Below are 27,548 nucleotides of genomic sequence, written 5' to 3'. Positions count from 1 at the left end.
TTCAAGATGAATTAAATAACTACAGGGTAATATTTATCTATGGGTTCAAAAATATTTTTAAGTTGGTATACGGATACAGAAACTTAAAATATAGAATATCACATGGTAAATTGTTAATAATAATGTAATCATATATGGGTAGGGGAATGTGAAGGACACAAAGAGTTGAAAGGGAAACATTTCCTTAAAATTCCATATACGTCTAGGTCAAGCATGGTGGCTCTCGCCTGTAATCCCAGCACTGTGGGAGGCCAAGACAAGAGGATCACTTGAGGCCAAGAGTTCAAGACAAACCTGGGCAACAGTGAGACCCCATCTTCAAAAAAAAAAAAAAAAAAATTAGCCTGGCATGGTGCAGAGTGTGCTTGTAGTCCCAGCTACTTGGGAGGCTGAGGCAGGAGGATCGTTTGAAGCCCTGGAGTTTGAGCTTTCAGGTTGCTACAATGATGTCACTGCACTCTAGCCTGGGCAACAGACTCTGACTCAAAAAAAAAAAAACAAAACACCAACAAAAAAACGAAAACCACATACATCTCTATTGCCCTACCCCAAGCAAACATGCATTTTTTGCCCTCTATTACTTTTATAACAGAACTTCTTAATGGCAATAAAATTTTCCAAAATATCAACTTAAGATGAGCTGTATCCTCTGAAATTTACTCTTATTTTAATTGGATTATAAAATATAATTATTTTAGTTGAGAAGAACACCATATAAGATGAGGGGAAAAAACCCTCAGTATTTTTCAGTATTTTCAACATATCACATAATGTAAACTCAGTATTAAAAAACCACACAAGTTATGTTTAATTTTAGGTGAAGTCAAATACAAATTACACTGTCATTTATCTTGAAGGATGTTCAAAAGTGTTAAACTAATTATAGATTACACAGTATTTGGGCCCCAAAAGTCTCTGTTAAATGTATGCCATCACAGAAGCCGCAAAAATAAATCTGACTGAAGTATTTTGGTGAAATGATTTTGAGAAACTGAGGAACTGAAAACTACTGTAAGATTAGATTTTACAAGTGTGATTACTCAACTTTGCTGTAATTTTATTCTCTTAGGTAGAAAGTTTATAATAATATGATCAATGAAAACTCCTGTCTTTTGAAAAGTAAAAAACTTATTCATAATCACACATTTTTCTAAAAGGTAAAGTTCCATTTCATGTCCAATTTTCCAAATTTAGATTATTAACAAATTTTCCATAATATTTCTTTATAAAAGCAGTTATCTTATTACATTAAGCTCCCTAAACAATTATGCAACGACAACAATCATTTTATGGCTCTTACCTGTAAGTTAACCAAGGTTCCAAATCGACTAAAATGTTCATTAAGTTTGCTGATATTATTTAATTCTGGAGGAACTTTTCTAAGTTCAAGTTTGGTATTTTCATTTCCAAACTGAACCTTTTTCTGGAAGCCTGGGCTGTTTGTTCTATTAAAATTTGGTCTGCAAATAAAATTAAAGTTTATCAATATATTTATAATTCCTGACACCTACCAACCACAAAAAAATAAAGTTTCACACATGCGAAATGGATGTCCAATTAAGTTCAATTTTTTCCCCAAAACTGAATGTACTGATAAAGGAATTTAAATTTTCTTCTAAACAACAAAGTTTCCAAATTAGTAGTGCTAGCATCTTTCACAAAAGCCAGCTCTCTGAGAAGAGTTTTGCCATATCCTTTGTTACTTTCCACTTCTGATCTGCTCCTATGTAACATTCTTAGCATGAAAGGCTCTACCACCCTCTTTTAGTCAATTGCATATATAACCTTTATTCCATTTCTATAAAAACTAGCTTACTGAAATGCATGCATCCTATTTTAAAATTTTGATTATATTTTATATTTGATTTTAAATTTTATTTTCTTTGATGACCATCTCAACCTCTTTTCAGCTTTAAAAAAAAAAAAAAAAAAAACTGTTAGAACTGTAGACCATACATTTGACACTTGAAAAAAGGACAAAACTATGGTCCAAAGAGATTACACTGTTTGCTTAAAAAAAAATCACAGAATTAATCGCAAAGCAAGAACTAGAAACTATCCATTATTAACCGACGTTAAAGCTCTAAAAATGCAATCCTAATCTCTCCTCACGTATACAAATTTATAAATGAATCATCAAACATCCCCCAACATTTTGATTCTTTACCGCTTTCTCTGAAGACTTTTCCTTGGTAACTCAATGCCTATCTAGCCTCCCCCAACCATTCCCCACCAAAGCCTTTTCTAGGTCTTACAGGAATTGTCCGCATGCTTTTAAAAAGTCTCTTGCCAGACCTAATCCACACCTCCTTTCCCTAATGATGGGACGATGGGGGGAGCCCATGACTATCCTGTATATAGCTTGTATTCACCAACATGTCAAGTTTTTTTTTTGGAGGAGGGAAAAGTAGAAAGAGGAAAAATATCCTCAACTACCACACTGTTTCTATAATAAAATAACTTTCTAATACCAGACAACTAACTTTCAAATTTTTAGAAAATAACTTACACTTTAGTTGGGGATTGCCTACAAAAGAGAATAATATAACAGTTTTGTGGAAAAAAATAATACTATATTGTCATAATAATACAGCAATGATCCCAAAAATCAAGGCACAATTAAATTCCTCAATTTTCCCTGCCAGCTTACTTATCAAACCAAGTCTTCTTTGCAGGAACTCCAGGCTCCCCTGAACCAATGGTTCTTTTCCTTGATTCTGAATCCACTACTATTCTCATACTGCTTTTATTAGGAGGCTTTTCTATTTAAAAAAAAAAGAAAATGAAAGAAAGCATAGGTTAATATTTTCTGTTTATCATAGCTACTTCCTTAAATTTATATTGAAAAGCTCTAGATTTTTATCCAAATAGGTATATTTTAGAAGAAACAGAAATAAATGTACAGTAGTCCCCTTATACATGGTTTTGCTTTTCACTGTTTCAATTACCCACAGTCAAATCACAATCCACAAACATTAAATGGAAAATTGCAAAAATAAACAATAAGTTTTAAACTGCATGCCATTCTGAGTAGCATGATGAAATCTTATGCCATTCTGCTCTGTCACTCCATTTCATCACGTAGGGATTTTAACATCTCACATCATCATGTGAAGAAGGGCGAGTACAGTGTAAAATACTTTGAGAGAGAAAGAAGGACTACATTCACATAAACTTTATTACAGTATATTGTTATAATTGTTCTATTTTATTATTAGATATCATTATTAATTTCTTTCTGTGCCTAATCTACAAATCAAACTTTATCACAGGTATATATGAATAGGAAAAAATATAGTACATACAGACATGGTACTTACTACTCGTTTCAGGCATCCACTAGGGGTCTTGGAATGAATCACTCACAGATAAAGGAGGACTAACATACATTCAAATATTATAATCTAAGATTTTTTAACATATTACATTATTTCATTCCTCACACCTAAATGTGAAGAATCAATAATTCTCACAAGCCAAATTAAAATGTGATTCTGCAGGCCACTCTTTGGGGAATAAAACTCACGTCACTATTCTCATCTGCCATCACCCTCACCACAAATAAATATACAAATAAATAACAAACAAATCATCTTGAGACTTTTAAGTTCATAGTTTTGAAATCAAAGGCACAATCTAAAAGATTAAAAATATAACACCAATCCAATGATCTTTGAGAACTGATAACTTAGAGCTGTGATTGAAGTGAGCTGTTTATTTAAACATCAACATATGAACGTACTTGATTTAAAAAGGAAAATATTCAAGACAAATGCAGTGTGCAAAAGAGCTGTCAATATCTGCTTTCAACATTTTACATTAACTTAGATGGCATTTTATGAATATAATACATTTAACCTGTTATTCTCAAATGACTCCAAAATTTAAAACATGCAAACCTTAATTTACCACATAGAAAAATATAATTTTAAAATTCCTTTTTTACAGATGAACAAATTGCTTGTATAAAATCCCATTCTTACATATTTCTAAACACATAACTAACAAAAACAACTTACAATCAGTTTCAGCACAATCTCTCTCACAGCTACAACTATGACCTCCACTCAAGAGTTCATAATCAATCTCTAGAACACACAAGGATTTGCTCTGAGGAACAGTTCTAAATCTAACTTCTTGGTTTTCACCGGCCATCTTCTTCTGGAAATCCTATAGGTATCTTAAAACTCAGTATACACAACATTCAATTATCTTCATAATAAATCTTTTTATCTTTCTGAAACATTTCTATTAATGAAACTATCATTCTCCCAATCACCTCAGCCAATCGTATTTGATTCATGGCTCTCTGCATATTCCATACATACAGAGACCCAAAATCAATGCCCCAGAGCCCTGCTGCTTTCCTCCATCTTCAACCTTTCCCACAACACTGGCACTTCCATTAACATTTAAATATTACAGCTCAAATCACTCCATTTATAAAAAAGAAAACTTCATGGACCTCAGACTTCCATATCCTATTTCCCACTGGACATTTCTACTCAAATGCCCCATGGCCACAACAAATTAAACACTTCCCAAACTATGCTTATCTTCCTACCAAATCTGTCTGTTCTACTTCTCAATGAATGGTATTATCATCTGCCCAATTATTCATGTGTCTAATTTCACTCTCTCCATTATCCCCATCTATGCCCCACAATTCAGTAAGTTAAAGTTTGGTTGATTCTTTCCACTAAACTTTAAATCTTTTCACTTCTGTTATTACCGTAGTCCAGCTACTAACACCTCTATTTTAGAATTCTTCAAATGCCTTTAATTGGCTTCTTACCTCCCTTCACAGTCCTTACTTCCCTCTGTTTTAGTCAAAAACTCCTTTTAGTTTCTCAAATGTATCAGAGAGTGCATGTGCTTTACCTACCCTCTTTCTTTGGCTGACTCCAAGTGATCCAACACCTCCAAAGCAGATAGGGTGGAAACAACCTGTATTGAGCATTGATAATGTTCACAGAGCAAACTGCAGTTTCTTTGCCTAGTGGTACCTTCACAGGACCAGTTCTGCAACAGGATTTTGGTCTTATTCCTGTCTCCCAAGCCTGGTTCACTGGGAGAAAAATCTCATCTGTGAGGTATACAATGTCTTTTTTTTTTTCTTTTATATGTTCTGTGCTCAGAAGTTCACTAAGAGAGGCAGTGATGTGCTTTTACCCCTAGCAAATGAAATGGGTTTGCTCCAACTCATCTGTATTCCCTCATTCAGATTTCCCTTTCGTTTGTATTTATTTTAAAAAGGGGTATTAAGAAACACAAAAGCACGTTCTTCTTGATACGTAATCAACAAATTTACCTAATAGTTAATATGTAATATGTTTTCCTCCAATATCCTTTTTTGTTTGTTTTTAAGCAGAAACTGTTTTTCTGCTTAAGATCATCATCACTGGTTTTCTTGAATGCAAATGGAAAACTACTTAACCCTTCCTCCTGCTTATATCCAACCATGTGAGCACCTATCAAGTTCTCCACCTTCTTAAAAATCTGGAAAGAACCATTATCAAGCCTCTAGGTCACTTTTATATTAATAAATCCAATGTATCAAAGGGCCTAACATTTTTTCCTGTGTTTAGTAAGTCCTCATGAAGATTTAAATATTAAGCATAAAAGTATTAAGTATCACATACATAATAATCTATGACAAATTTAAATTAAGGCCATCTACAAGGTATTAGAAATGTGTAATAATTACCAATATTATAAGCTTTTTATGTATCTGTCACAATCCAGGACTATAAATTTGAAACCCAAATAGGGAACAGATGAGAACATATTGGGGAGATGAGAGAGAGGACCGAAAAAAAGAAAAGGAAACAGAAGTACTATAGGCAATCCTCAATTTAAATGGGTTGCCTGCCCAGCCCAGTGGCTCACGCCTGTAATCCTAGCACTCTGGGAGGCCAAGGTGGGAGAATCACTTGACATCGGAGTTCAAGACCAGCATGAGCAAAACTGAGACCCCATCTCTACAAAAAAAAAAAAAATAGAAAAATTAGCTTGGCATGGTGGCACAAGCCTGTAGTCCCAGCTACTTGTGAGGCTGAGGCAGGAGAATGGCTTAAGCCCAGGAGTTTGAGGCTGCTGTGAGCTACTGCACTCTAGCAGGGCAACACAGTGGGACTGTGTCTCAAAAAAAAAAAAAAAAATGTAAATGAGTTGCTAAATCAGCTGTTTGGTATATAAAAACACTTATTAATGGAAAATATATTCTTAAGCCAGCTCACAAAAATAGTACATGCTATATCTAAAGAAGAGCACTAAAATAATCACTATGTACGATTATGATTCTATGAGAAAAGGCATTCAAATTTTTAAGTACAGAACTGAAATTACCATAACTCCAACTTCTATACTTCCAAGATTTATATGTAAGGGGTTTGATTCCTCCTTCTTCTCTAGATCACAATCAGAAATTGGCCCAGCATTGAAACGGGTCTAATAAACATTAGTTTATGGTGGCAGCCAAGGTAAGAAAGAGATGACTTGAATTGAGAGTTCCCAGTAAGAGCAATAAATATTGATTGGTATGATGAAAAGCAAATAAGTGCTAAATAGTGACCCAAAGAAGGAAAGAGGGTTCCTGTGAACTAGCTAGGTGGGAGAGAGCTTCAGGGGATGGGTCAACATCGCAAACAGCCCTAATCTTGAGGGACTACTTTTCAATTACAAGCAATCTGTAGTACATCCCTTACAAAGAAACTGTTAAAAAAAATCATTTTTCTGTTATTACTAATGATAGCTATTTAAATTCCTCAAGGAGAATTTAAAAGGTGGGGGAAGGGGGCATTCACATTAAATGCCCTATAATCTCACAAAGAACGTAAATTTGAATTAAAATATTCCTCACATCTCTACCACAAAAAGTTCTTCAAACATTCAAGGAAGATGTTCAGAATCTGATAGTTTCCCAGGAACAAATAAAAAAACCACAAAGTATAAATAATATAAATAATCGCAAGTTTACTGAACCACATCAGGCACTGTTGCTTATTTAAATAAATTGGACTTTTATTCACAACCGACGAGGCATGATTTTTTATTCTTATTAGGTAAAACAGCAAAAGAACACTGGAAAGAAAATCAGATTTAAAAGTTAACTGAGGTGGTTAAGAAAAAATATTTTTTTAGCCCAGGCAATATTTTCTATTATGTCTGACAATTCTTTTCTTCCCTATATCAAAAGTTATCTGTAGCAAATGCTACATATCTTTCAAATTAATGTGAGCTCTCTCCCTCCTCTGAACCTTGTTATTCGTTTATAACTCTATTATACCACTTTTGCTGTTTGAGCTTGCGACTGTTATCAGTCTAAACTTTTATTTTTTAGTTATTTTATCCAATACTCTGTCTCCTCTAAAAAAAATTTTAAAAGATAAGTCACTTCCTAACACGTAATTTCCTTTGTTTAAAAATATCATAAGCAGATCAATATTAAATTTCAACATGTCAAAAGTAACAAAGATGAAAGACATACCAAGCACTAGTTTGTACAATTTCGTTACCCAAGCTAGGAATAAATTTATCTTTAGGAATTAAAGCACTACTCTCAAGAGTTTAAATGAATCAATTAAGACTACAGATGATACAAAATACCACACGCACACACACACGCGTGCGCACGCACGCACGTGCAAAGCTACCTGAGAAAATATGTATTTTTGTGAAATTCCTTTCCCTCTTCAATACTAAAGTGTCATCCATACCACAACATCACAGATATGAAACCACACATTAACTTTGCTGTCATGGAAAATATAAAAGGATTCAGAGAATAAACAAAATCACACTTATTCAACCAAATAAATAAAAACAGGACCAACTGTTTTTCATAAATGTTTTGTCACTCTTGATATTATGAAAATGATAGGAAGAAAAGATTAATCATAGTACCTCTGGGTGGCAAATCCATATCCCCCGATGTTAGTCCTATCAAGTTAGGCCTTTGTGCATGCACTCTGTGTCTATACATAGGTCTGGAAGTGTTTGTTATGCTTGGGGCTTCCGGATTGTAGCCATCTGTGTCATATGTATCTGGTAATACAAAAACTGTAATTAAAAAACAATTATAAAACTCTATTTGGTAATTTTTAATATCGATAACAGAAAAAGTAAACTAACATTATCATTATATAACAAACATGTTTTATATGTATTAAGAAAACAGTTCTATAAAAAAAATTATAGAATATATAGTTTTTTGAAAAAAGCCTTAACTGAAGGCTTATTTAGTGTATATTAACCATGCCTACATTGTATTCTATATAATTTTAGTAAGAAAAATAGTACTGACAGAGCAATTCACTCCTTAGACATTTTTTAATTCCTTGTCCAAAAAACTGCTCTAAAACTATATGACATTATGAACACAGAAAGGGCCAAGACTGCACCTGCAGTAAAAAGAGAGGGTGGAGCAGGAGGAGGCTGGTGATGAATGCCAGTTGTTACTACAGTAGGAACAGAACTGGTTGCAGAGTTTGGAGGAGCATCCATGCCAGATGGCTGCAAAGGAGGAAGTGGAGGTGGTGGTCCTGTCAAAACCAAAGAATAAGAAATATCATCTGAAAGCAAACAAATAAAATAAGTTATTATACATCCAAACATCATATTCTCATTTATCAAACTATAATATCTACAAACACCAAGCTCTTACAACTAAATTAGTATTCTAGGGTAGAACATCCTTTCAGTGTATTCCAAAACGGGTTTGCCTTAAGCTGTAATGGACTGTGCTATACATAATTCACAAGGCCACTGCGAACCACAGTGACTGGTCTGGCATGGACTGCAAAGTGGAAGTATAACCAAATGGCAGTATATTGCTCTTAGTTTCTATCAGGCATCTAAGGGATTTCTCTAGATACTTCTAAGGTAAGCATCAAACTGTTAACTTTATAAAAAGAGTATGAATGGCTAGATAAAAAACACAGGCAAACAAACATATTTACTTACCTGTTACAGGTGGGAGACTGGGTGGCAATGGACCTGGAGGTGGCACTGGGGGTCTAAGATTTACAGGTGGGGGTGTAAGAATTGGTGGAGGTGGAGGAAGTCCAGGAGGTGGTGGTCCTTCAACAACAGGAGGCTGTGCTGGGAAAGGCAGCATACCAGGAAGATTCACATCTTCCACAACTACTGGGTCACTTCCATGATCAAAGGGACACATGTCTCCTCTCATACAAAAACCCTTTTCTATAACGAAAAAACCGTTAGAAATGTGAAAAGCATTGAAAATATAATTTTTTTCTAAGTTAACAAAAGAAAGATATTTAAAAATATAAATATTTTTTAATATTGGGCAAAAGTACAATTAACCATTTCCCAAGATCTACCTGCTTACTTCCAGTAACATAAATACTTAAGTGATTAGCTAACATACACACTAAAAAAAAAAAAAACACCCACAAACAACAAAAAACCACATTAAAATAAATATACCTAGCTAGCAGGATGATACAAAACTTATATATAATTTTTTCTATATCTTTGTCATTACAAACATTACTCTTAATGTAAATATCTCACTTAAAATAATATTGCAACTGTGGCTTTACTATTACTTACAAAACTTTTACAGTAAATCCTTGAGTCTTCAATTCTTTTATAAAATTCTAACATAGGTGATACTTACACTTCTAGGTCCTACTTATATTTCAATAATCATTCATTCTAAAGAAATGAGTTTTGTCAAGAATGTTTCACTAGCAGATTCACTAATAACTAAGCAGATATATACTCTTGTTTGCTAAACTCCAACAATACATTAAGACTTACTAAATACTATCTTTAATACTAAATACTATCTTTAGATAATAAATAATCGGTGATGACTAATGAAGGTTTCAATAATATTGAAGAATTTATGAAGTGAATGAGACTAATTTCCCACTATTTCCAATATTAGAGGTAGGTCTTTGAATAACTGTGTATAACCTAAACTTACAGAATTTAGGCACTGGAAACATTAATTCAATACTTCACGAAACAGTTGAAAGACTTACCATCATAGTCTCTACACCGTTTCTTTGGCATTGGTGGTCTTACATAAGAGTTATGGTCCACCTGGTCTTCATGAAATTCAGACCAACTTTCGGTAGTGTTATTACCATGATGAGTAGGAGCAATTACTGTAATAGTGCTGCTCAAAGTAGGTACAGGATAGTGGCCAGATGAAATATTAGTTACCGAAGAGACTGGAGTATAATTATTTTCTAATGGATCTGTTCTATCCAGGTCATATTTAGGTTTTACCAGATCCCTTTCTGCAACAAAAGATAAATGACTTAACAAAACTAAACTCTATAAAAAAACACCAGGTACCAGATCTTAGAAATAGTGACATATTGCTAAATATAAATTAAAGGTTTAAATTTTACATAACACCCCTTTTAAACACCCCTTTTAAAAACTACTCAATCAATACATAATGTTCCTAGATAAGCTATTTCTTTTCAATATAACCTAACTATAAAACCACATATAAAACTGTTGTATTTAATAAGTTTATCCTTGGAGTTTTATTTATAGAAAAAAGAAAATTTTTATTTTCTTCATTATAATATTAATATGCATAATGGCAGCCCACAAAACAAAACACAATAAAGTATGGTTATTTTCCCGTGATGAACATTTTGTTGTGATCCAGTGGGCTTCATCCCAGAGATGCAGGGATGGTTCAACATATGTAAATCTATAGATGTAATTCACCGCATAAAGAGAAGCAAAAACAAAGACTATATGATCCTCTCAATAGACGCACAAAAAGCATTTGACAAAATCCAGCACCCTTTTATGATAAGAACACTTAACAAAATAGGCATAGATGGGACTTACCTAAAAACGACAAAAGCCATATATAATAAACCCACAGCCAACATCATACTGAACGGGAAAAACTGAAAGCATTCCCTCTTAGAACTGGAGCCAGACAAGGTTGCGCTCTATCACCGCTTCTATTCAACATAGTGCTGGAAGTCCTAGCCAGAACAATCAGACAAGAGAAGCATACCAAGGGCTCCAAATGGGGGTGGAAGAGGTCAAACTATTATTGCTCTTTGCTGATCACATGATCTTATATCTAGAAAACCCCAAAGATTCTTCCATGAGACAACTGGAATTGATAAACAAATTCAGCAAAGTCTCAGGTTACAAAATCAATGTACACAAATCAACAGCATTCCAATATGCCAACAACAGTAAAATGAGAACCAAATCAAAGACTCAATACCCTTCACAATAGCAACAAAGAAAATAAAATCCCTAGGAATATATTTAACTAAGGAGGTAAAAGACCTCTACAGGGAGAACTACAAAACACTGAGGAAGGAAAAAATAGCAGAGGACTTAAACAGGTGGAAAACCGCTCATGGGTCAGCAGAATCAACATTGTTAAAATGTCTATACTACCCAAAGTGATCTACAGATTCAATGCAATCCCTATTAAAATACCAACAGCATTTTTCATAGATCCAGAAAAAATAATACTATGCTTTGTATGGAACCAGAGAAGACCCCATATAGCAAAAGCAATCTTAAGCAAAAAGAACAAATTGGAAGGCATCAATTTACCAGACTTCAAGCTATACTACAAAGCTATAGTAACTAAAACAGCATGGTACTGGCACAAGAACAGGGACATTGACCAATGGAACAGAACTAGGAACCCAGATATAAAACTATCCTCATATAGCCATCTAAACTTTCACAAAGCAGACAAAAATATACACTGGAGAAAAGAATCTTCATTCAATAAATGGTGCTGGGAAAATTGGATAGACACATGCAGGAAACAGGATCCACACCTCTCACCTCTCACCTCTCACCAAAATCAACTCATGGTAGATAACAGACTTAAACCTAAGGCATGAAACTACAAGAATTCTAAAAGAAAATTTTGGAAAAACTCTTAAAGACATTGGCCTAGGCAAAGAATTTAAGAGGAAAACCCCAAAGGCAATCACAGCAACAACAAAAATAAATAAATCAGATCAAATTAAAAAGCTTCTGCACAGCCAAGGAAACTGTCATGAGAGCAAACAGACAACCTACAGAATGGGAGAAAATATTCTCACGTCACGCATCTGATAAAGGGCCAATAACTAGAATCTATATAGAACTTAGGAAAATCAGCAAGAAAAAAATCAAACAACCCTATCAAGAAGTGGGCAAAGGACATGTACAGAAACTTTTCAAAAGAAGATAGACTAATGGCTAACAAACATACGAAAAAATACTCAACATCTCTAATCATCAGGGAAATGCAAATCAAAACCACAATGAGTTATCACTTATCTCCAGTGAGAATGGCCTTTACCAAAAAGTCCCAAAACAATAAATGTTGGCGTGGATGTAGAGGGATAGGAACACTCATACACTGCTGGTGGGACTGCAAACTACTACAATCTCTATGCAAAGTAATATGGAGATACCTCAAAGAGCTACAAGTAGAACCATTTGATCCAGCAATCCCATTACTGGGCATCTACCCAAAGGAACAAAAGACATTCTATAAAAAAGACATCTGCACTCGAATGTTTATAGCAGCACAATTCATAATTGCAAAGATGTGCAAACAACCCAAGTGCCCATCAATACATGAGTGGATTAATAAAATGTGGTATATGTATATCACGGAGTTCTACTCAGCCACAAAAAACAATGGTGATATAGCACCTCTTGTATTATCCTGGATAGCACTGGAGCCCATTCTTCTAAGTGAAGTATCACACAAAGCAAGCACCACATGTACTCATCATCAAACTGGTATTAACTGACCAACACTTACATGCACATATAGTAGTAACATTCACCAGGTGTCAGGCAGGTGGGAGGGGGGAGGAGGGAATGGGTATGTTCACACCTAATGGGTGCGGTGAGCCCCCTCTCGGGGATGGACATGCTTGAAGCTCTGACTCGGGTGGGGCAAAGGCAATAAATGTAACTTAAACATATGTACCCCTGTAATATACTAAAATAAAAAAAAAAAAGACCCTACTATGGCTTTTTACAGTAAACATTATTTATTGAGGTAAGAATGGATAAGCAAAGAGGAGGAAAAAGGACTTCATAATAAACATGAACAAAGAAACTAACTAGGCTGTATATGGTCCCAAGGAAAGAGAAAAGATATTAAGAAGATTAGTTAAGTGAAGCAATGTGCAAAGCGGCCTACTACACCTAGATCACAGTAGGGGAAAATACTCTAAAAAAAGAGTAACAGAATATAGGGCTCATGCAAAGTCCATAAATAGTATTAAAAGTAGCAAAAATCTAGGTTTGAGTAAAGGTGTTTTACTCAAAGGTGTTTTAGTTGTTTTACTGCAGTATCTTCAATAATACATAGAAGAATAATTATACATGTTGGAAATGACATGCTCTTACAAATATCTATACCTGAAAAAATTTTTTAACATTAATAGTTTTGAGGTATAACTGATATACAATAAACTGAACATATTTAAAGTGTACAATTTAATGAGTTTTGATTGATGTATACTCCTGTGAAACCAACACCACAATCAAAATGATGAACATACGCATCACCCCCAAAAATATCCTCATGTATCTTTCTAATCTGAAATCCGTGCCTCCTTTACTCCATCTCAGGCAACCATTGATTTGCTTTCTGTCATCAGATTAGTTTTTGCATCTTCTAAAATTTTATATACACATGTACTTTCATCCTGCTTCTCTCACTTAGCATAATTATTTTGAGATTCATAGATTTTATTGTATGTATCAATAGTTGTTTCCTTTTTATCCATCTTATGGTATGGATATACCACAATGTGTTTATCCATTCACCTACTGATGGACATCTGAAGTGTTTCTAGTTTTTGGCTATTACATATAAAGTTGCCATGAACATATGTGTACAAGTCCTTGTGTGGACATATGCCTTCATTTCTTTTAGGTAAATACAGAGAAGTGGAAATAGCTGGGGTCATTTACTAGGTGTAGGTTTAACATTTTAACATATGACCTAAGTGTTTTCCAAAGAGTTCCAGTTTATCTATCTTCTAACCAACACCAAATATAATCAGTCTTTTTCATTGTGGCCATCCTGTTGAATGTGCAGTGATAATTGTGATTTTAATTTGCATGGAATAAAATTTTGAAAATATAAAAGCATTCACTTGGACGACAGAACAGAACACAACACAATAGAAAAAAATAAAGACAACTTTGGCAAAATGTTAAATAATTTTTAAAAACCCTTAAATACGAACTTTCTTCACAATAAAAGAGTGATAACCAAAACAAACATATACATGTACTACTTACCCCTGCTTCGTGTTCTGCTTCTGCTTCTAGTCCTGCTTCTATCTCTATCCCGGTCACGAACCCTCTCTTTACTCCAACTTCGACTTCGACTCCTGCTGTAACTACGACTCCGCCCTCGTCTTCTATTGTATCGGTCTCTATAGGAATCTCTTCGAGGTGGGTTTCGATCATAATCTCTTTTGCGAGAACGATCATCTTTTTTCCTTTCATCACGACTTCTAACGAAATACATGATCACTTTTATGTAAATAATTTTAAGTGGATATAGGAAAAAATTCTAAGTGCAAAAGTTATTTAATTCTTGTATAAAAAAACTAAGTTTAAGGACCCTAAAACCCTTTTATGAGGAAAACTCTTAAAGTCTTAATCCTTAGTCTTATACACATTGGCATCTATACAATTAGACATTTGTATATAAAGACATCTATACTACACATATGTCTTATAGAACATACAGAACATACTGCCTTGTACATATAGTCTCATAGGTATGTATTACATGCACTATATTCTAAATGCTTTTGAAGCCTTAATGAAAAAAATAATTTAACCACACTACAGGGAATCTTCAAGCAAAAGAAGAGTCACACATTAAGATTACACTGGAATCTGAAGTTTGGAATAAAAATAGTGTTAACAACTAATATATGTCAAGTACTGGTCTAAATCTTACTCCCAAGACCTACAAATCTGACCTATAGTTTCTTGGTAGAAAAGCTGATAGTTGCACTTTCCTAGACCAATCAAAGAGTAGGTATTACTTGCCCCTATGTAAAAGATAATCAAAATCTAATCATTTATATAAAAGATAACTAAAGTCTAAACATTGAGTATATAGTTCAATGAACCACTCACCTATTTTCTCTGTATCGGGAGCTTGACTGGGAAGGACTGTGATTTAGCCTTCTAGAAAACTTCTTCTCTCGCTCTTCTTCTTTAGTGATCTGATATACAAAATGAAAATGTGTACAAGTTTAGCAACAGTTATTCCTTAACTGTAAACTGTCATCTTCTAAAAGTATTCAAACAAAATAAATTTCTCTGCTAAGTATAATCATTTAATTTAGCTATAAAAGACAGTCTGCTGAAAGTTAAAGTGAATGGTAAAGAAAGTCATAAATGCTTATCTTAGATAACAGGGGGGAGAAACCATTTTAAGCAAGCACCCTCATTTTAAAGTAAATAATGGAGAGCTGATTTTACTCCTTCTTTCAAAAATCTTACATTCGTATTTTTGGTTTCACGGATTTGGTCCAGCACCAAACACATCAAAGAATATAGGAGAATGCATTAGAACCAACCAAGCTACTAAAAGAAAAAATCTGGGAAACAATATATAAGGTGACAGTTCTCCAGTTTCTATGTATTCCTGTTTCCTATAAGGGGCCTCCATTCACATTATATAACTACTAGAAAGCAACCCTGGAAAACATTCCCTTGATCAGTGCTACCATCTCCAGATTATACTACTGAGAACATTGGTTCCACAGGGCATTAATAGATGTGATTGCAAAAAAAGGATTGGAGGTTAAACAGATTTAGGAATAGTGAACAAGTAGCGTCTATAAATAGATAGGGCTCAAGATTTTGCATTTTTAAAAAGAACCGTAAAATATTCTTATGAAGGTATTCTACAGATAAGGTACACATCTTTCAGTTTATGCCAGCCATTCTTAAATCCCTTTTAGTAAGAGCCTCTCACTGTCAAAAGTGTGTCCCATTGGAAAAGAAATTAAATGGAAACTCTTTAACAGACCAAACTAGGGTAAATATTCATTAAAGCCTTCTTTTTTAACAATTTGTCTTTTTTCTTCTTTTGTTCTCCTATTACCACCTACTCCAGTTCTCTTCCCAACCCAGACAAAAACTAGGTACTAATACAAACCCTCCTGATGCACTCTTTCCCTTCTATTTACCTCAATGTACTCTTGCAAGTAATTTATGTTGACATTTCACCATATCCCATAGTACTTGCCCATCTGGGAACTTTTAGTACACTCACAGCATTTTAAACTCAGACTGCCATCTGGCATTTTGACAATTCTGAAAGATCAGGGATAAATATCCTCCACAATTGGTCAAGATGATTGTGATAAAGTATTACTGCAGCGATACATATACGACTTAGTACGGCTTTGCCACTAACTTGCTTTGGGGGAAGACTGCTTCTAAAACCAACCACCCATGATTTACTCAAGATTTTTTGAGAATTAAAATATAATTAGCAAGAAAAATATGAAACCAAGCCAAAGTTATACCAGTGGGCAAAGCTTAAATAAATTATTGTATATCTCCACATGGCATAAGTGACTGCCAACACAACATCCACTGTCCCTTTCTTTCTTACTAACAGAACGCCTATACTGTTAGGTATGAAATATGCCCAATTATAAAATTGTATTTCTGGTCGTCCCCTGAAGATAAAACTGACTGGGATGCTGTGTGTGTGTGTGTGTGTGTGTGTGTGTGTGTGTGTGCGCGTGCGCGCGCTGAGCAAGTATGAAGTAGGCATGTATTAAAATATACACATATACGTGTGTGGAAATATATTGATACAGATATAAATATATTATACATTGGAGAATTATCACATATTATATATGTATATATTACTATGTATTAAACTGTATATAATCTAGGGAAAGGGCATAAAAGGAGGGGAAAAAAAAAGGTCACAACCACATCTCCCACCATACAACAATCTCTCAATGATGACACCAGCTACCATTTACTGAAAGCCTATCATAAGCCACACACTAGGCCAAGTGCTTTATATACATTATTTTACATATTCCTCATAACAACTCTACAGTATTTCCATTTCACAGCTGAGTAAACTGAGGCTCAGAAAAGTAATGTTTCCAAGGTCACAAAGCAGTGACTTGTAGAAAAATCTTAAGCAAGATTTGTTTGACTTAAAGTTAGACTGAACCCAGAAATGTAATAGTTTAATTGTTAATAATTATTTTCACTGAAATTACACTCTTAACATCAAACTGAGAAAATCTGAATTATCATACTATTAGATAATAATATAGATTATAAAATATAGATAAAAATTTCAAAACCTCTTGAGGTATAAAATCATTTCCATTGCCCTGTGAAGGTCCTTGTGTTTGCAAATTGGACAGAAGCAGTGATCTACTATTGTCAATCTAATTACTTTCATAGAACACAGATAATGAGATTCCATGTCTATGAGATACTGTGCAGGAAGAGTTAAAAGCAGACCCAAGACAGTTATGCTGAGAAAGCCCTGCTTATAAAACTGACCCTTGGCTGGGTCCAGGGAACCCCGATTTCTGGAGGAGTCCCTCTATTCTCTGACATTCACTGTATGAGAATCATTTGTGAAAACAACATGGTTTATGCTTTCCTCCCAGGAGCATGGAATTTTGTTGTATAGTAGGTGGAGGGTGGCTACGTGACCAGTACCAAATAAAAACCCTGGACAGTCTCTAATGAGCTTCCCCAATTCACACATGTTGTAACAACTCATTGCCAGGGGAATTAGGTGCATCCTGTGTGACTCTGAGGACTTTGGGAGCTTGTGTCTTCCACTGGATTTCACATCTTACACCTTTTCCACTGGATTTCACCTCATATACCTTTTTCCACTTGCTGACTTTGCCTTGTATCCTTTTGCTGTAATAAGTCATAGCCCTGAGTATAATGATATGCTGAGTCCTATGATTTCCTCATAACCTGGGAGCGGTGTTAAGGACTCCCAAAACACAGATACGGAAGACAAAACTCAATTTAATTATTCCTTTTATTTGTTTAAATAGCCTTTAAGGTATAATACAAATCTTTACCTCTTCTTTCTTTATATCTTTTTCTTGGTGCTGAAAAAATTCTACCTTCAGGCTTCCTGATGATGGCTGCTCTGGAGGAGGTAGATAACTCTTTGTATTCACAGCATCAAAAAGTTTTTCCACAAATATCTGAGTCTCTAAAAATAAAACCAAAAACCACAGATTGAAAGACATTTGCTAAGATATTAATTCACCACTTCTACACATCAGAACTCTAATATGATGAAATATACCTTGACTATTATAAATTTAGAAATTATACCAAGGTGTAAGTCCTGGGGTAATACTGACTCATTCAATTTTCAGGGCAGTAAAAACTGGAATGGTTAGAACTTCTAGGCCAATCACTTCCAGCCATGAGTATTCTCCATGTAGCCCACCCACTGTGCCAAACACAAATATTATCATTACCTAGATATGGGTGAAGTACAAAAAGCTGACAAGCAATGTGCTAGACAAGATTCAAAGCAGTTTCCAAAGCAGTACTATCTTTAAATAAATAAGTATTCAGTCCTTTTCTTAATCTTTTAACCTGTGTAATAAAAAATATCAACATAGGCCAGGCGCGGTGGCTCATGCCTGTAATCCTAGCACTCTGGGAGGCCGAGGCGGAAGGATTGTTTGAGCTCAGGAGTTCGAAACCAGCCTGAGCAAGAGCGAGACCCTGTCTCTACTAAAAATAGAAAGAAATTAATCGAACAACTAAAAATACATAAAAAAAAATTAGCCGGGCATGGTGGCGCATGCCTGTAGTCCCAGCTACTCGGGAGGCTGAGGCAGAAGGATCGCTTGAGCCCAGGAGTTTGAGGTTGCTGTGAGCTAGGCTGATGCCACGGCACTGACTCTAGCCCGGGAAAAAGAGTGAGACTGTGTCTCAAAAAAAAAAAAAAAAAAAAATCAGCATAAATATGCTTCAAGAATAAGCGTGAGGATGTTAATGATGAGAGGTTTTAAATAAGCTAGGGATATAACCAGCAATAACAGTATTTGTTCAACTTTGTTACAATTGGAGCCTGTCTCTTACTGAGCTCTTTTAATACTCTGTGAATAACCTTATTTAAAATAACTTAAAGTAGTATTTTAAAACCAAAGATCTTACCTTTCTGAAGAAATACATCCAGCTGATCAATACATAATGCCTTTAACTCTTTTTCACTTTTGTCTTTCTTTACCAAAGCCAGAACATATTTTGCTAGAGCTGATGGATCTGCATCACAGCTAAAGAAAAAAGCAATGTTGAAGGAAATTTAGCCATAAACAGCTGCACATTCTACAAATTCCAGTTACGAATTGACTTAGTAGGTATGATAAATAGTTAATTGAGTTAATATATATAAAAAGTACCTGGCTCATGGAGGGTACTGAAGAAATCTAAGTTCTTCTCTTTATATTAATGTACCTCACATGCTTTATGTAGCTTTATTATTTAAAAGCATACCACATGGTATATTAATTAAACAGCAGAAAAGACAGTCTAAAAATACACCCAAATATATTAGGAATTTAGGTTTTATAAAGGTGGCATCCAAATCAACAAAGAAGAGATGAATTATGCAATAAATAGTATTGAAACAATTTGGCAGTTACCTTTTTAAAAACTAACTTGGATTCACAATTTATTCCATACACTATAATAAATATAAAACAAGAAACCATTATAGTATTAGAGGAAAACATGGATTATTTTATAACCCTGGAGGATTAATGAAGATGCAAAATCCATATCACAAGAGTAATCTGATTATATAAAAAAATCAAAAACTTCAGAATGAAAAGAGTCAACAAATGAGAAAAAAGCTCAAATAGTTTAACTCATCACAAAAAGGCAAATTCCTCTAACATGCAGAGTTTCTGTTGATCAAGACCAACACCATAAGTATGAGAAAAAAATACAAAGACTATGAACAGATACTAAAAAGAAATAAAAGTGACTCTTAAATATGAGTAAAAATTCAACCTCATCCATAAGAGAAATGCAAGCTTAAGTTACAATGAAATTATCATTTTTTTAGTCATCAAGTTGGCAAAATCCAAAAATATGGAAATATATTCTGGTGGCAAGACTAAGGAAACAAGCAATTTTGATACTTTGAGCTGGTGTGTGTAAACCAATAGCCCATTGTAAGAATATACTGGCAGTACCAAGGTCACAAATGCAATCTGATTCAGCAATTCTGTTTTTATGAATCTCGTCTACAGATATACTTACGTGTTCAAAATGACATGTGTAGAAGTTATCCACTGTTATATTAATTGTAAAAACAAAAATGTGTAAAAGTCCAGTTATAGAGGACTGGAAAAATAAATTATATTAAATCCACACGAAGGAATAACATATATGCAGTAAAAGGACACAAGAGTAATGAAGTTTTCACTTCTTACTGAAATCTTCATTATCAAATTTTTTAAACTTAAAAAAGTAGAGAAAAGGTTTGTATAGCATGTTACCCTTTGTGTTGGGGGAAAGGGAGAAATTATATATTTGGATTGGTTTATGTCTGAAATACGCACAAGGACGGATAAACAACTAATATCTATTGTTACTTGTATGGGGGGATGATAGTGAAAACTAAGTGAAGGAAGGACAGGGCAAAGAGGGAAAGTTTTTTTTTGGTAAAAATTGACACATAATTGTACATATTTATGAGGTACAATGTGATAAGTCAATAACAGTACACAATGTATGATGATCAAATCAGGGTAATTAGCATATCCATCACCTCAAACATTTATCATTTCTTTCTGTTAGGAATATTCAAAATCCTCTCTTCTAGTCACTTGAAAATACAGAATAAATTAACTATAGCCACCCCACAATGCTAAGGAACACTAGAACTTATTCTTCCTATCTAGCTGTAATTTTGTATTTGTTAGCCAACCTCTCCTGATCCCCAAACCCCCTACCTTCCCTGGCCTTTAGTAACTACTATCCTATTATACTCACTACTTTTATGAGATCAACTTATTTAGCTTCCAAGTAAGAGAACATGCAATATTTATCTTTCTGTGCCTGGCTTACTTCACTTAATATAATGTCATCAAGGAAAGTTGTTGTTTGCTTGTTTTATACAGATGGGGACTCGCTATATTACCCAAGATGGTCTTGATCTCCTGGCCTCAGGTGATCCTCTTGCCTACATTTTATTTCATAGCTTGGCAGCATAAAAATAATGGCTTAATTTCACACCAATAACGTAAGGATCAATGTAACAGATTTTCCAAGCATACAGACGACAAAAGCTTTTTAAAAAAAAGCAGCTTAACAGCTTTAAAAAAAAGTTTAGGGAATTTCAGTAGGGACAGAGGACTACAAATGACTAGAGGAGAAAAGGATGACATAGTTCATTTGAGGAAAAACACATGCATGATACATTTGACATGACATCTTTGTTTTTATTTCTCTTTATTAAAATAACTGTTAAAAGTTTTAACTAACAATAAACACAAAATAGAGATTCCACATGTTCTAAAGTTGAAATGCTAGGATATTAATAAAACAACCTGCACACATTAAAGCAAAGGTAGGCCAAATGTAGTGGCCCATGCATGTAATCCTAGCACTTTGGAAGGCAGACGAGGGAGGATCACTTCAGGCCAGGAGTTCAAGACCAGCCTGGGCAACACAGCGAAACCTCGTCTCTACAAAAAATAAAAAATTAGCAGACACGTGGCACATGCCTATAGTTCTAGCTACTCAGGAAGCTGAGGCAGGGGGATCCCTTGAACCCAGGAGTTCAAGAATACAGTGAGCCATGATTTTTGCCACTGCACTCTAGTCTTGAGTGACAGAGCAAGATCCTGCCTCTAAAAAAAAAAAAGTTAAAATTAAAAAAACCTAGAAAACACAAAATACATACTAAAACATCTCAATTCTTACACACAGAATATAATATATAGCGGTTCTACAACAGTATACCAGTAACATATGTCACTGAATCAAAAAGTACATCTTAAAGACGGGGACTAGCTTTCGTCGCACAGTAGAATACCTATGGAAAAACCTAACTGCAAGTCAATCAACAGGCCTAATTCAACCATTTTTATTTTGCTTTGTTGTTTTATAAAGGCTGCACAGGCAAATGATATACTGTGAGAGTTAAGAACTACTCCATTAAGGAACCAGTATAGCATTTATCATATATGCTGTAAGACTCCCTTCTGTCTACATCATTGTGATTTTAAAGTACATCTTCAAATTCTTCATTCCTCCTTCCAAAAAAGTAAAGCCTAATTTCCCATCCCTTAAGACTGGAATCCAGCAACTTGCTTCTAACAAATATGGCAGAACTGATAGTGTATCTGACCTCTGAGACTAGGTCATAAAAGGAATGTGGCATCCTCCTTGTTCTTGCATGTGCATGGGTGCACACACACATACTCTCTCTCTAATCACTTGTTCTAGACAAAGCTGCTACCAAGTGCACTCAAGCAGCCTTATGAATACCATGTGATAATGAAATGTGAGCTCCATCCAATGATTAGCAAGCAACTGAGGTCTCTTGCCAATAGTCGCATGTGAGTGAGCTTGGAAGCACACTCTACAATCCCAGTGCAACCTAAAGAAGACTGCAGCTCTGACCAACAGCTTTGACTGCAATCTCATGAGAAACACTGAGTCAGAAACGCCCAGCTAACCTCCCCCTAAATTCCTGACCCATAGAAACTATGAGATCATAAATGTCTGCTGTGTCACTAAGTTTCAAGTAATTTGTTACTCAGTAATCATAAACCAACGTTTCTCATAAATCTATTTCCATTTATTTACAAAGACTTGAAGTGAGTTATAACCCAACAGCAAACAAGAAAAAAATCCATTTCAGTGCAAGAGAGATTTTCAAAGATTTTCACTTTTTCTTTCAAAAATTTATTTCAATATTCTTATAACCAACACTTTCCTTCAAATACAGACAAAATGATTTATGATGAAGTAAATTTATGTTTCATCATAATGAGCATGAAAATACTCAGATCTGTGATTTAAACATGAAGAAGTGGGACAACAACCTTATAATGTATCTAGAGATACACTTACATCTCACAATCTGGTGATACTACATGAAAGACCATGAAACAATACTTACTCATGTCAGATAACCTGAATAAGCACAATCAACTAGACAACAACCAAACTAGACATCAAGCTAAACATACTTCAGTTTACTGGAAATCATTATGATACATAATACTATTACTGTGTTTTTTGTGTTTTATTGCAACTGCCGTGAATAAATTCACAGTCTTCATTGAATCCAAATGCTATAATTCGATTTAATATTCGTTTGATTGTTGTGGTGAATTTTTAATAATGTCTTTTCTAATGACTTACCAGTCATTTTTCATTTCTCTGAACATCAAATCTATTTCATTCTCATATTATTTTTTAAATAGGACACTTCAAGAATGAATTAAAATGTTAGCAGCTAAAAAACTAGAGAAAGACTTGTGATTTTTGTAATTATTGTGGTCTATAAACTACAGTTCTTTTAAAACAGCAAGACAGAATTCCTGAACAATCTTTAATCTTTGTTCAACACCTTCTATAGGAAGCAATTTGAATTTAATCAAAAACCAGTAACCACAACCACCACACAATAAACTACCATATAAAGAAATTCTAAATGCCTGAAAGTCTAAAAGGCAGACTACTTTTTAAAATTGGTAACAGTTCAAATTATATAGGAGAAGCAAGGCTTATAGTTTCACATTTAATAGAAAACAACTGAATTTGCATTTAGGAGTCAGTTTTTCTTAAGTCCCAGAATTTTTAGTTCACTATTTTTAAAAACAAAAGTATATACTTACAAATTACAATTAAGTAAACAATTTGAACCACAGAAGTTTATACCAAAATGTTATGTACCAGGAACAGAAAGGCAAAATGTATGTTCTTTTCTATTTGTCTTAATTAAAAGTGTCAATGCTATATTATATGAACATCCAGCAATGGTAACCTGATATGCAAAATCAATTAAATACAAAAATTTTACCTAATTGAAAGAAAATTCTATTCAGGTAGTAAAGGTTTTAAAAAATTGTCTCCATGGCAAGCAAGACTGTTCATAAGTACTTTACTATACCAATTGCCACTGCTGATGATAGGCTTGTGATTTGAATGATACATATCTTGTCAGATCTAGACTTTACCCTCTGCTATGCTGAAAATGTGAAAGAAAAGTGAGACTGAAATCTCCTTACAGATCAGGAAGAAAAAAAAAATCAAGTTTTAAACACGTTTAAGGATTAAGAAATAATATCAGAAGAATGACAGACTTCCTACTTAGAAATCAGGCCAAATTCTCACTGATTCTATGTCCTGTAAGTTCTTCTTAGCCCCCAAACAACCCAAATATGCCCATAAAGAATGATTCTGACCACAGAGTACTCCAACTCCTATTACTCTTCTGTCTGTGTGTGATGGGGCTGGCAGAGGCAGGGCAGAGGGGCAAGGAGAAGACCAACAAAAACAAAGAATGCCAAAAGCTACATAAGGAAGGCATGAGACCTGACCTACCAATAGCATTTGTGGAAAGTAGGTAGGGTAGAAGGGGAGCAACTTAAGTATTTTAGCAAACAGTAAGTTAAATGAAATGAAAGTGTAAAATGGTTGGGGGGAAACATAAATCATAAAGATGCAATAAAACAGAAAATTGAGAACTAGAAAGAAAATAGTGCTGCTTTTCTATGCAATAGAGAGCACTATTTTTTTCAGTTCTAGGTGCCACCTTTATAAATATATAAACAAATAGATTCTTAGAAAATGACTAGGATACTAAATGGATGTCATCATCAGATAGTTTACTAGGGATTCTCATCCTGGAGAATTGAAATAATCAGAGAGAACTTGGTCAGTCTTCAAATAATTGAAGGACTATTACAAGGAAGAACTATTTCATTTATTCAATATATTCTCCATGGGATATAATTAGAATCAGTGAGTGGAAGCATCAAATAGATTCTGGCTTAAAATAGAGATGGACATTTTTAATAATGAGAGGCATTCCAAAGGCAAAATAAACTGCCTGAAAAAAAGAGTTCTTTGTCATTCAAATATTTTCAAGCACAGGCTGAACACTCCTTGGCAGATAAGTACTGGATTGGACAGTAAGTCCCTCAAAATCCTAAAAGAGCCCTTAGATTTAATTTTGTTCATGAGATATTTTGCAAATATACGAAATATAAGACAATATTCCCTTCAATTACTGATCTACATATATTAGTAATAAAAGTTATTTTAAAAAATAATACTACACTATAGATAAAATACGCACTATTAAAGATAATTTTATTGAAAACATTCAAAACCAGAACTTCTTACTCATGTGTATAGCCTCTGGGCCTAATGGTCCCTGAGACAGAGTATAGAGAGCCAGAGCAAGAGAGAGATTATATGTACAAATCTTTCTCACTAGGTCACTGGCTCATTTCTGTCAGGGACCCTTTCTTTTTCATCTTCATAAAGTTTGATGAATAAAATAAGAAAATTTATTATGTTGGGTTTAGAGATAATCTTCCAAATATTACATTCATTAGTCAAAAATATTTAATAAGCACCTACTATTTCAGATACTGTTCTAGATCCCAAAGATAAAACTTTGAAAAAAGTTCCTGTCCCCACAGAAATTACATTGCGGTTGGAGGGAGACAGACAACATGCCTGCATACACACACACGTAAACACACACACATATACGCACGCACGTACATATATACAATATATTGTCAGGTACATAAGTGCTCTGAAGAAAAACAATCCAGGGTAAAGGGATTAAGTGTAAAGGAAGAGGACAGAAGAGAGGGAAGAAGAAAGAAAACAGAAACAAGGAGGGAATGAATTTTATCTTAGATAAGATCATCAGGGAAGGACTGATGAAGTGACATTTAAACAGGGATCTGAATTTAGACAGGAATGGGAATGGAATGCAAGCATGAATTGTGGCTACATGGGAAAAGAACAGTCCAGGACAAGGGAACCCATCAAAAAGGGCCTGAGGTGGAGCCTACTCGAAACTTGTGAGGAACACAGTCCAGAGAAATGGGGCAAAATGAGCATTCACAAACACTTGGATTTCCAATCTTACCCCTCTCCAAGGATTTCAAATTAACCACTTCAGTGAGCTTTGGCAAATTAAATACACAAATCACTATGAAGTCACTCAAATCAATGATTTTAAAGGCATTCAAAATAAACTGAATAGACTGTGTTAAGGAAAAAGCTAATAAGAAAGCATTTTTATTTTTAAAAATAATTCATTTGGAGAGTTCCAGCTTCATGAATTCCCTTTAGAAGAATGGCAGTGACCCACATAAGAGGGTCATTCTCTTCTAACTATATCTAGGGGGAGGAAAGTACACACACTAAGTAAGAGAAGCCAAAATAATGCCAAAAATCGAAAGTTATAAGAAAATCTCCCCCCCAAAAACCCCTGAATTTTAATAGTTTAAATAATACGAATCAAATCACCCTAGAAATAAAGGTTGTAATTAATCCTCCTAACACACTCATCATATTAGTGTTTTGGCTTTTAGTTTTTAATTTATGATTTTGAAAATAGTAAAGAGACAGCAAAGTAAAGAAAGCTATAACACTCCAGTACAATATTTCAAAAAGAAGTTTGTTTTGCTCAAGTTTCTTGGAGACTTTAGAAATCCAGTGGAAGATAACTGATGGAATTTAACCCAAGCTTCCATTTTCAGTAATCTTAAAAGGAGCTGGAGGTGGTAGTGGGAATTAAAAATTAAATTTAAATATGCTAACTGAGTAACTTTAGAACACGGATATGCACCCACGTCTGTTCCTTCCAAATTTTCATTTTATGTTCAAGAAAAATATCTAATTTGCATCAGTCATGATTGTATATTCTGTAGTTAGAATTATTCTTTTAAAAATCCAGATTTCATTGCAACAACACAAAATGTAGATTGAAAATTTTAATTGCTGTTGTTTATTATACCACTCCATTCAATGAAAGTGAGAAAAAAATAATTTGTACACAGTAATGAGTTACAGCAAAGGTTACTCATTAAGAGTTATTATACACCCAGTTCATTCTACAAAATAAAATCATCACAATATATCTAAACACAATCCGTCCTTTGGCATCACATAATCTACTTCTTAATCACTGTGAAAATGTATCAAAATACAATGTAATTATAACACTAAAAACTATTCAGTCAGTTCTTTGATTCTCTTATATCACCCCAAGAAATATAATGGCAGTGATTCCTTCTCACTTTAGAACAGTGGTTCTCAAATTTTTGGTCTTAGGACCCCTCTATGCTTTCAAAATTCGAGACAACTCCAAAGGGCTTTGTATTTTAAAGGGTTATATCAATATTTACCATATTAAGAATTAAAACTGAGTAAATTTTAACTTAGTTTAGCTTGAAATAACAATAAATGCATTACAACTTAGCATAAACACTTTTTTTTTTTTT

At 34.2% G+C, this 27,548-nt stretch overlaps 1 protein-coding gene across 1 annotated transcript in view; it reads right to left on the bottom strand.

Moving 5' to 3' along the window:
• Nucleotides 1–27,548, bottom strand: part of RBM26 (RNA binding motif protein 26) — a 101,036-nt gene that overhangs the window by 55,816 nt on the left and 17,672 nt on the right. The window contains exons 2-11 of the mRNA XM_012637757.1: nucleotides 19,210–19,328; nucleotides 18,111–18,247; nucleotides 15,151–15,239; nucleotides 14,296–14,513; nucleotides 10,014–10,274; nucleotides 8,965–9,204; nucleotides 8,403–8,573; nucleotides 7,906–8,046; nucleotides 2,651–2,762; nucleotides 1,301–1,460 (exon numbers count right to left, since the gene is read on the bottom strand). Of these exons, the coding sequence (XP_012493211.1) occupies nucleotides 1,301–1,460; nucleotides 2,651–2,762; nucleotides 7,906–8,046; nucleotides 8,403–8,573; nucleotides 8,965–9,204; nucleotides 10,014–10,274; nucleotides 14,296–14,513; nucleotides 15,151–15,239; nucleotides 18,111–18,247; nucleotides 19,210–19,328 (1,648 nt within the window). The remainder of the gene's footprint in view (nucleotides 1–1,300; nucleotides 1,461–2,650; nucleotides 2,763–7,905; nucleotides 8,047–8,402; nucleotides 8,574–8,964; nucleotides 9,205–10,013; nucleotides 10,275–14,295; nucleotides 14,514–15,150; nucleotides 15,240–18,110; nucleotides 18,248–19,209; nucleotides 19,329–27,548) is intronic.

The sequence above is a fragment of the Propithecus coquereli genome, unplaced genomic scaffold (assembly GCF_000956105.1).
Source record: "Propithecus coquereli isolate 6110/MARCELLA unplaced genomic scaffold, Pcoq_1.0 Scaffold123, whole genome shotgun sequence".
Classification (NCBI taxonomy): domain Eukaryota; kingdom Metazoa; phylum Chordata; class Mammalia; order Primates; family Indriidae; genus Propithecus; species Propithecus coquereli.
This window is presented reverse-complemented; position numbering and strand designations above follow the sequence as displayed.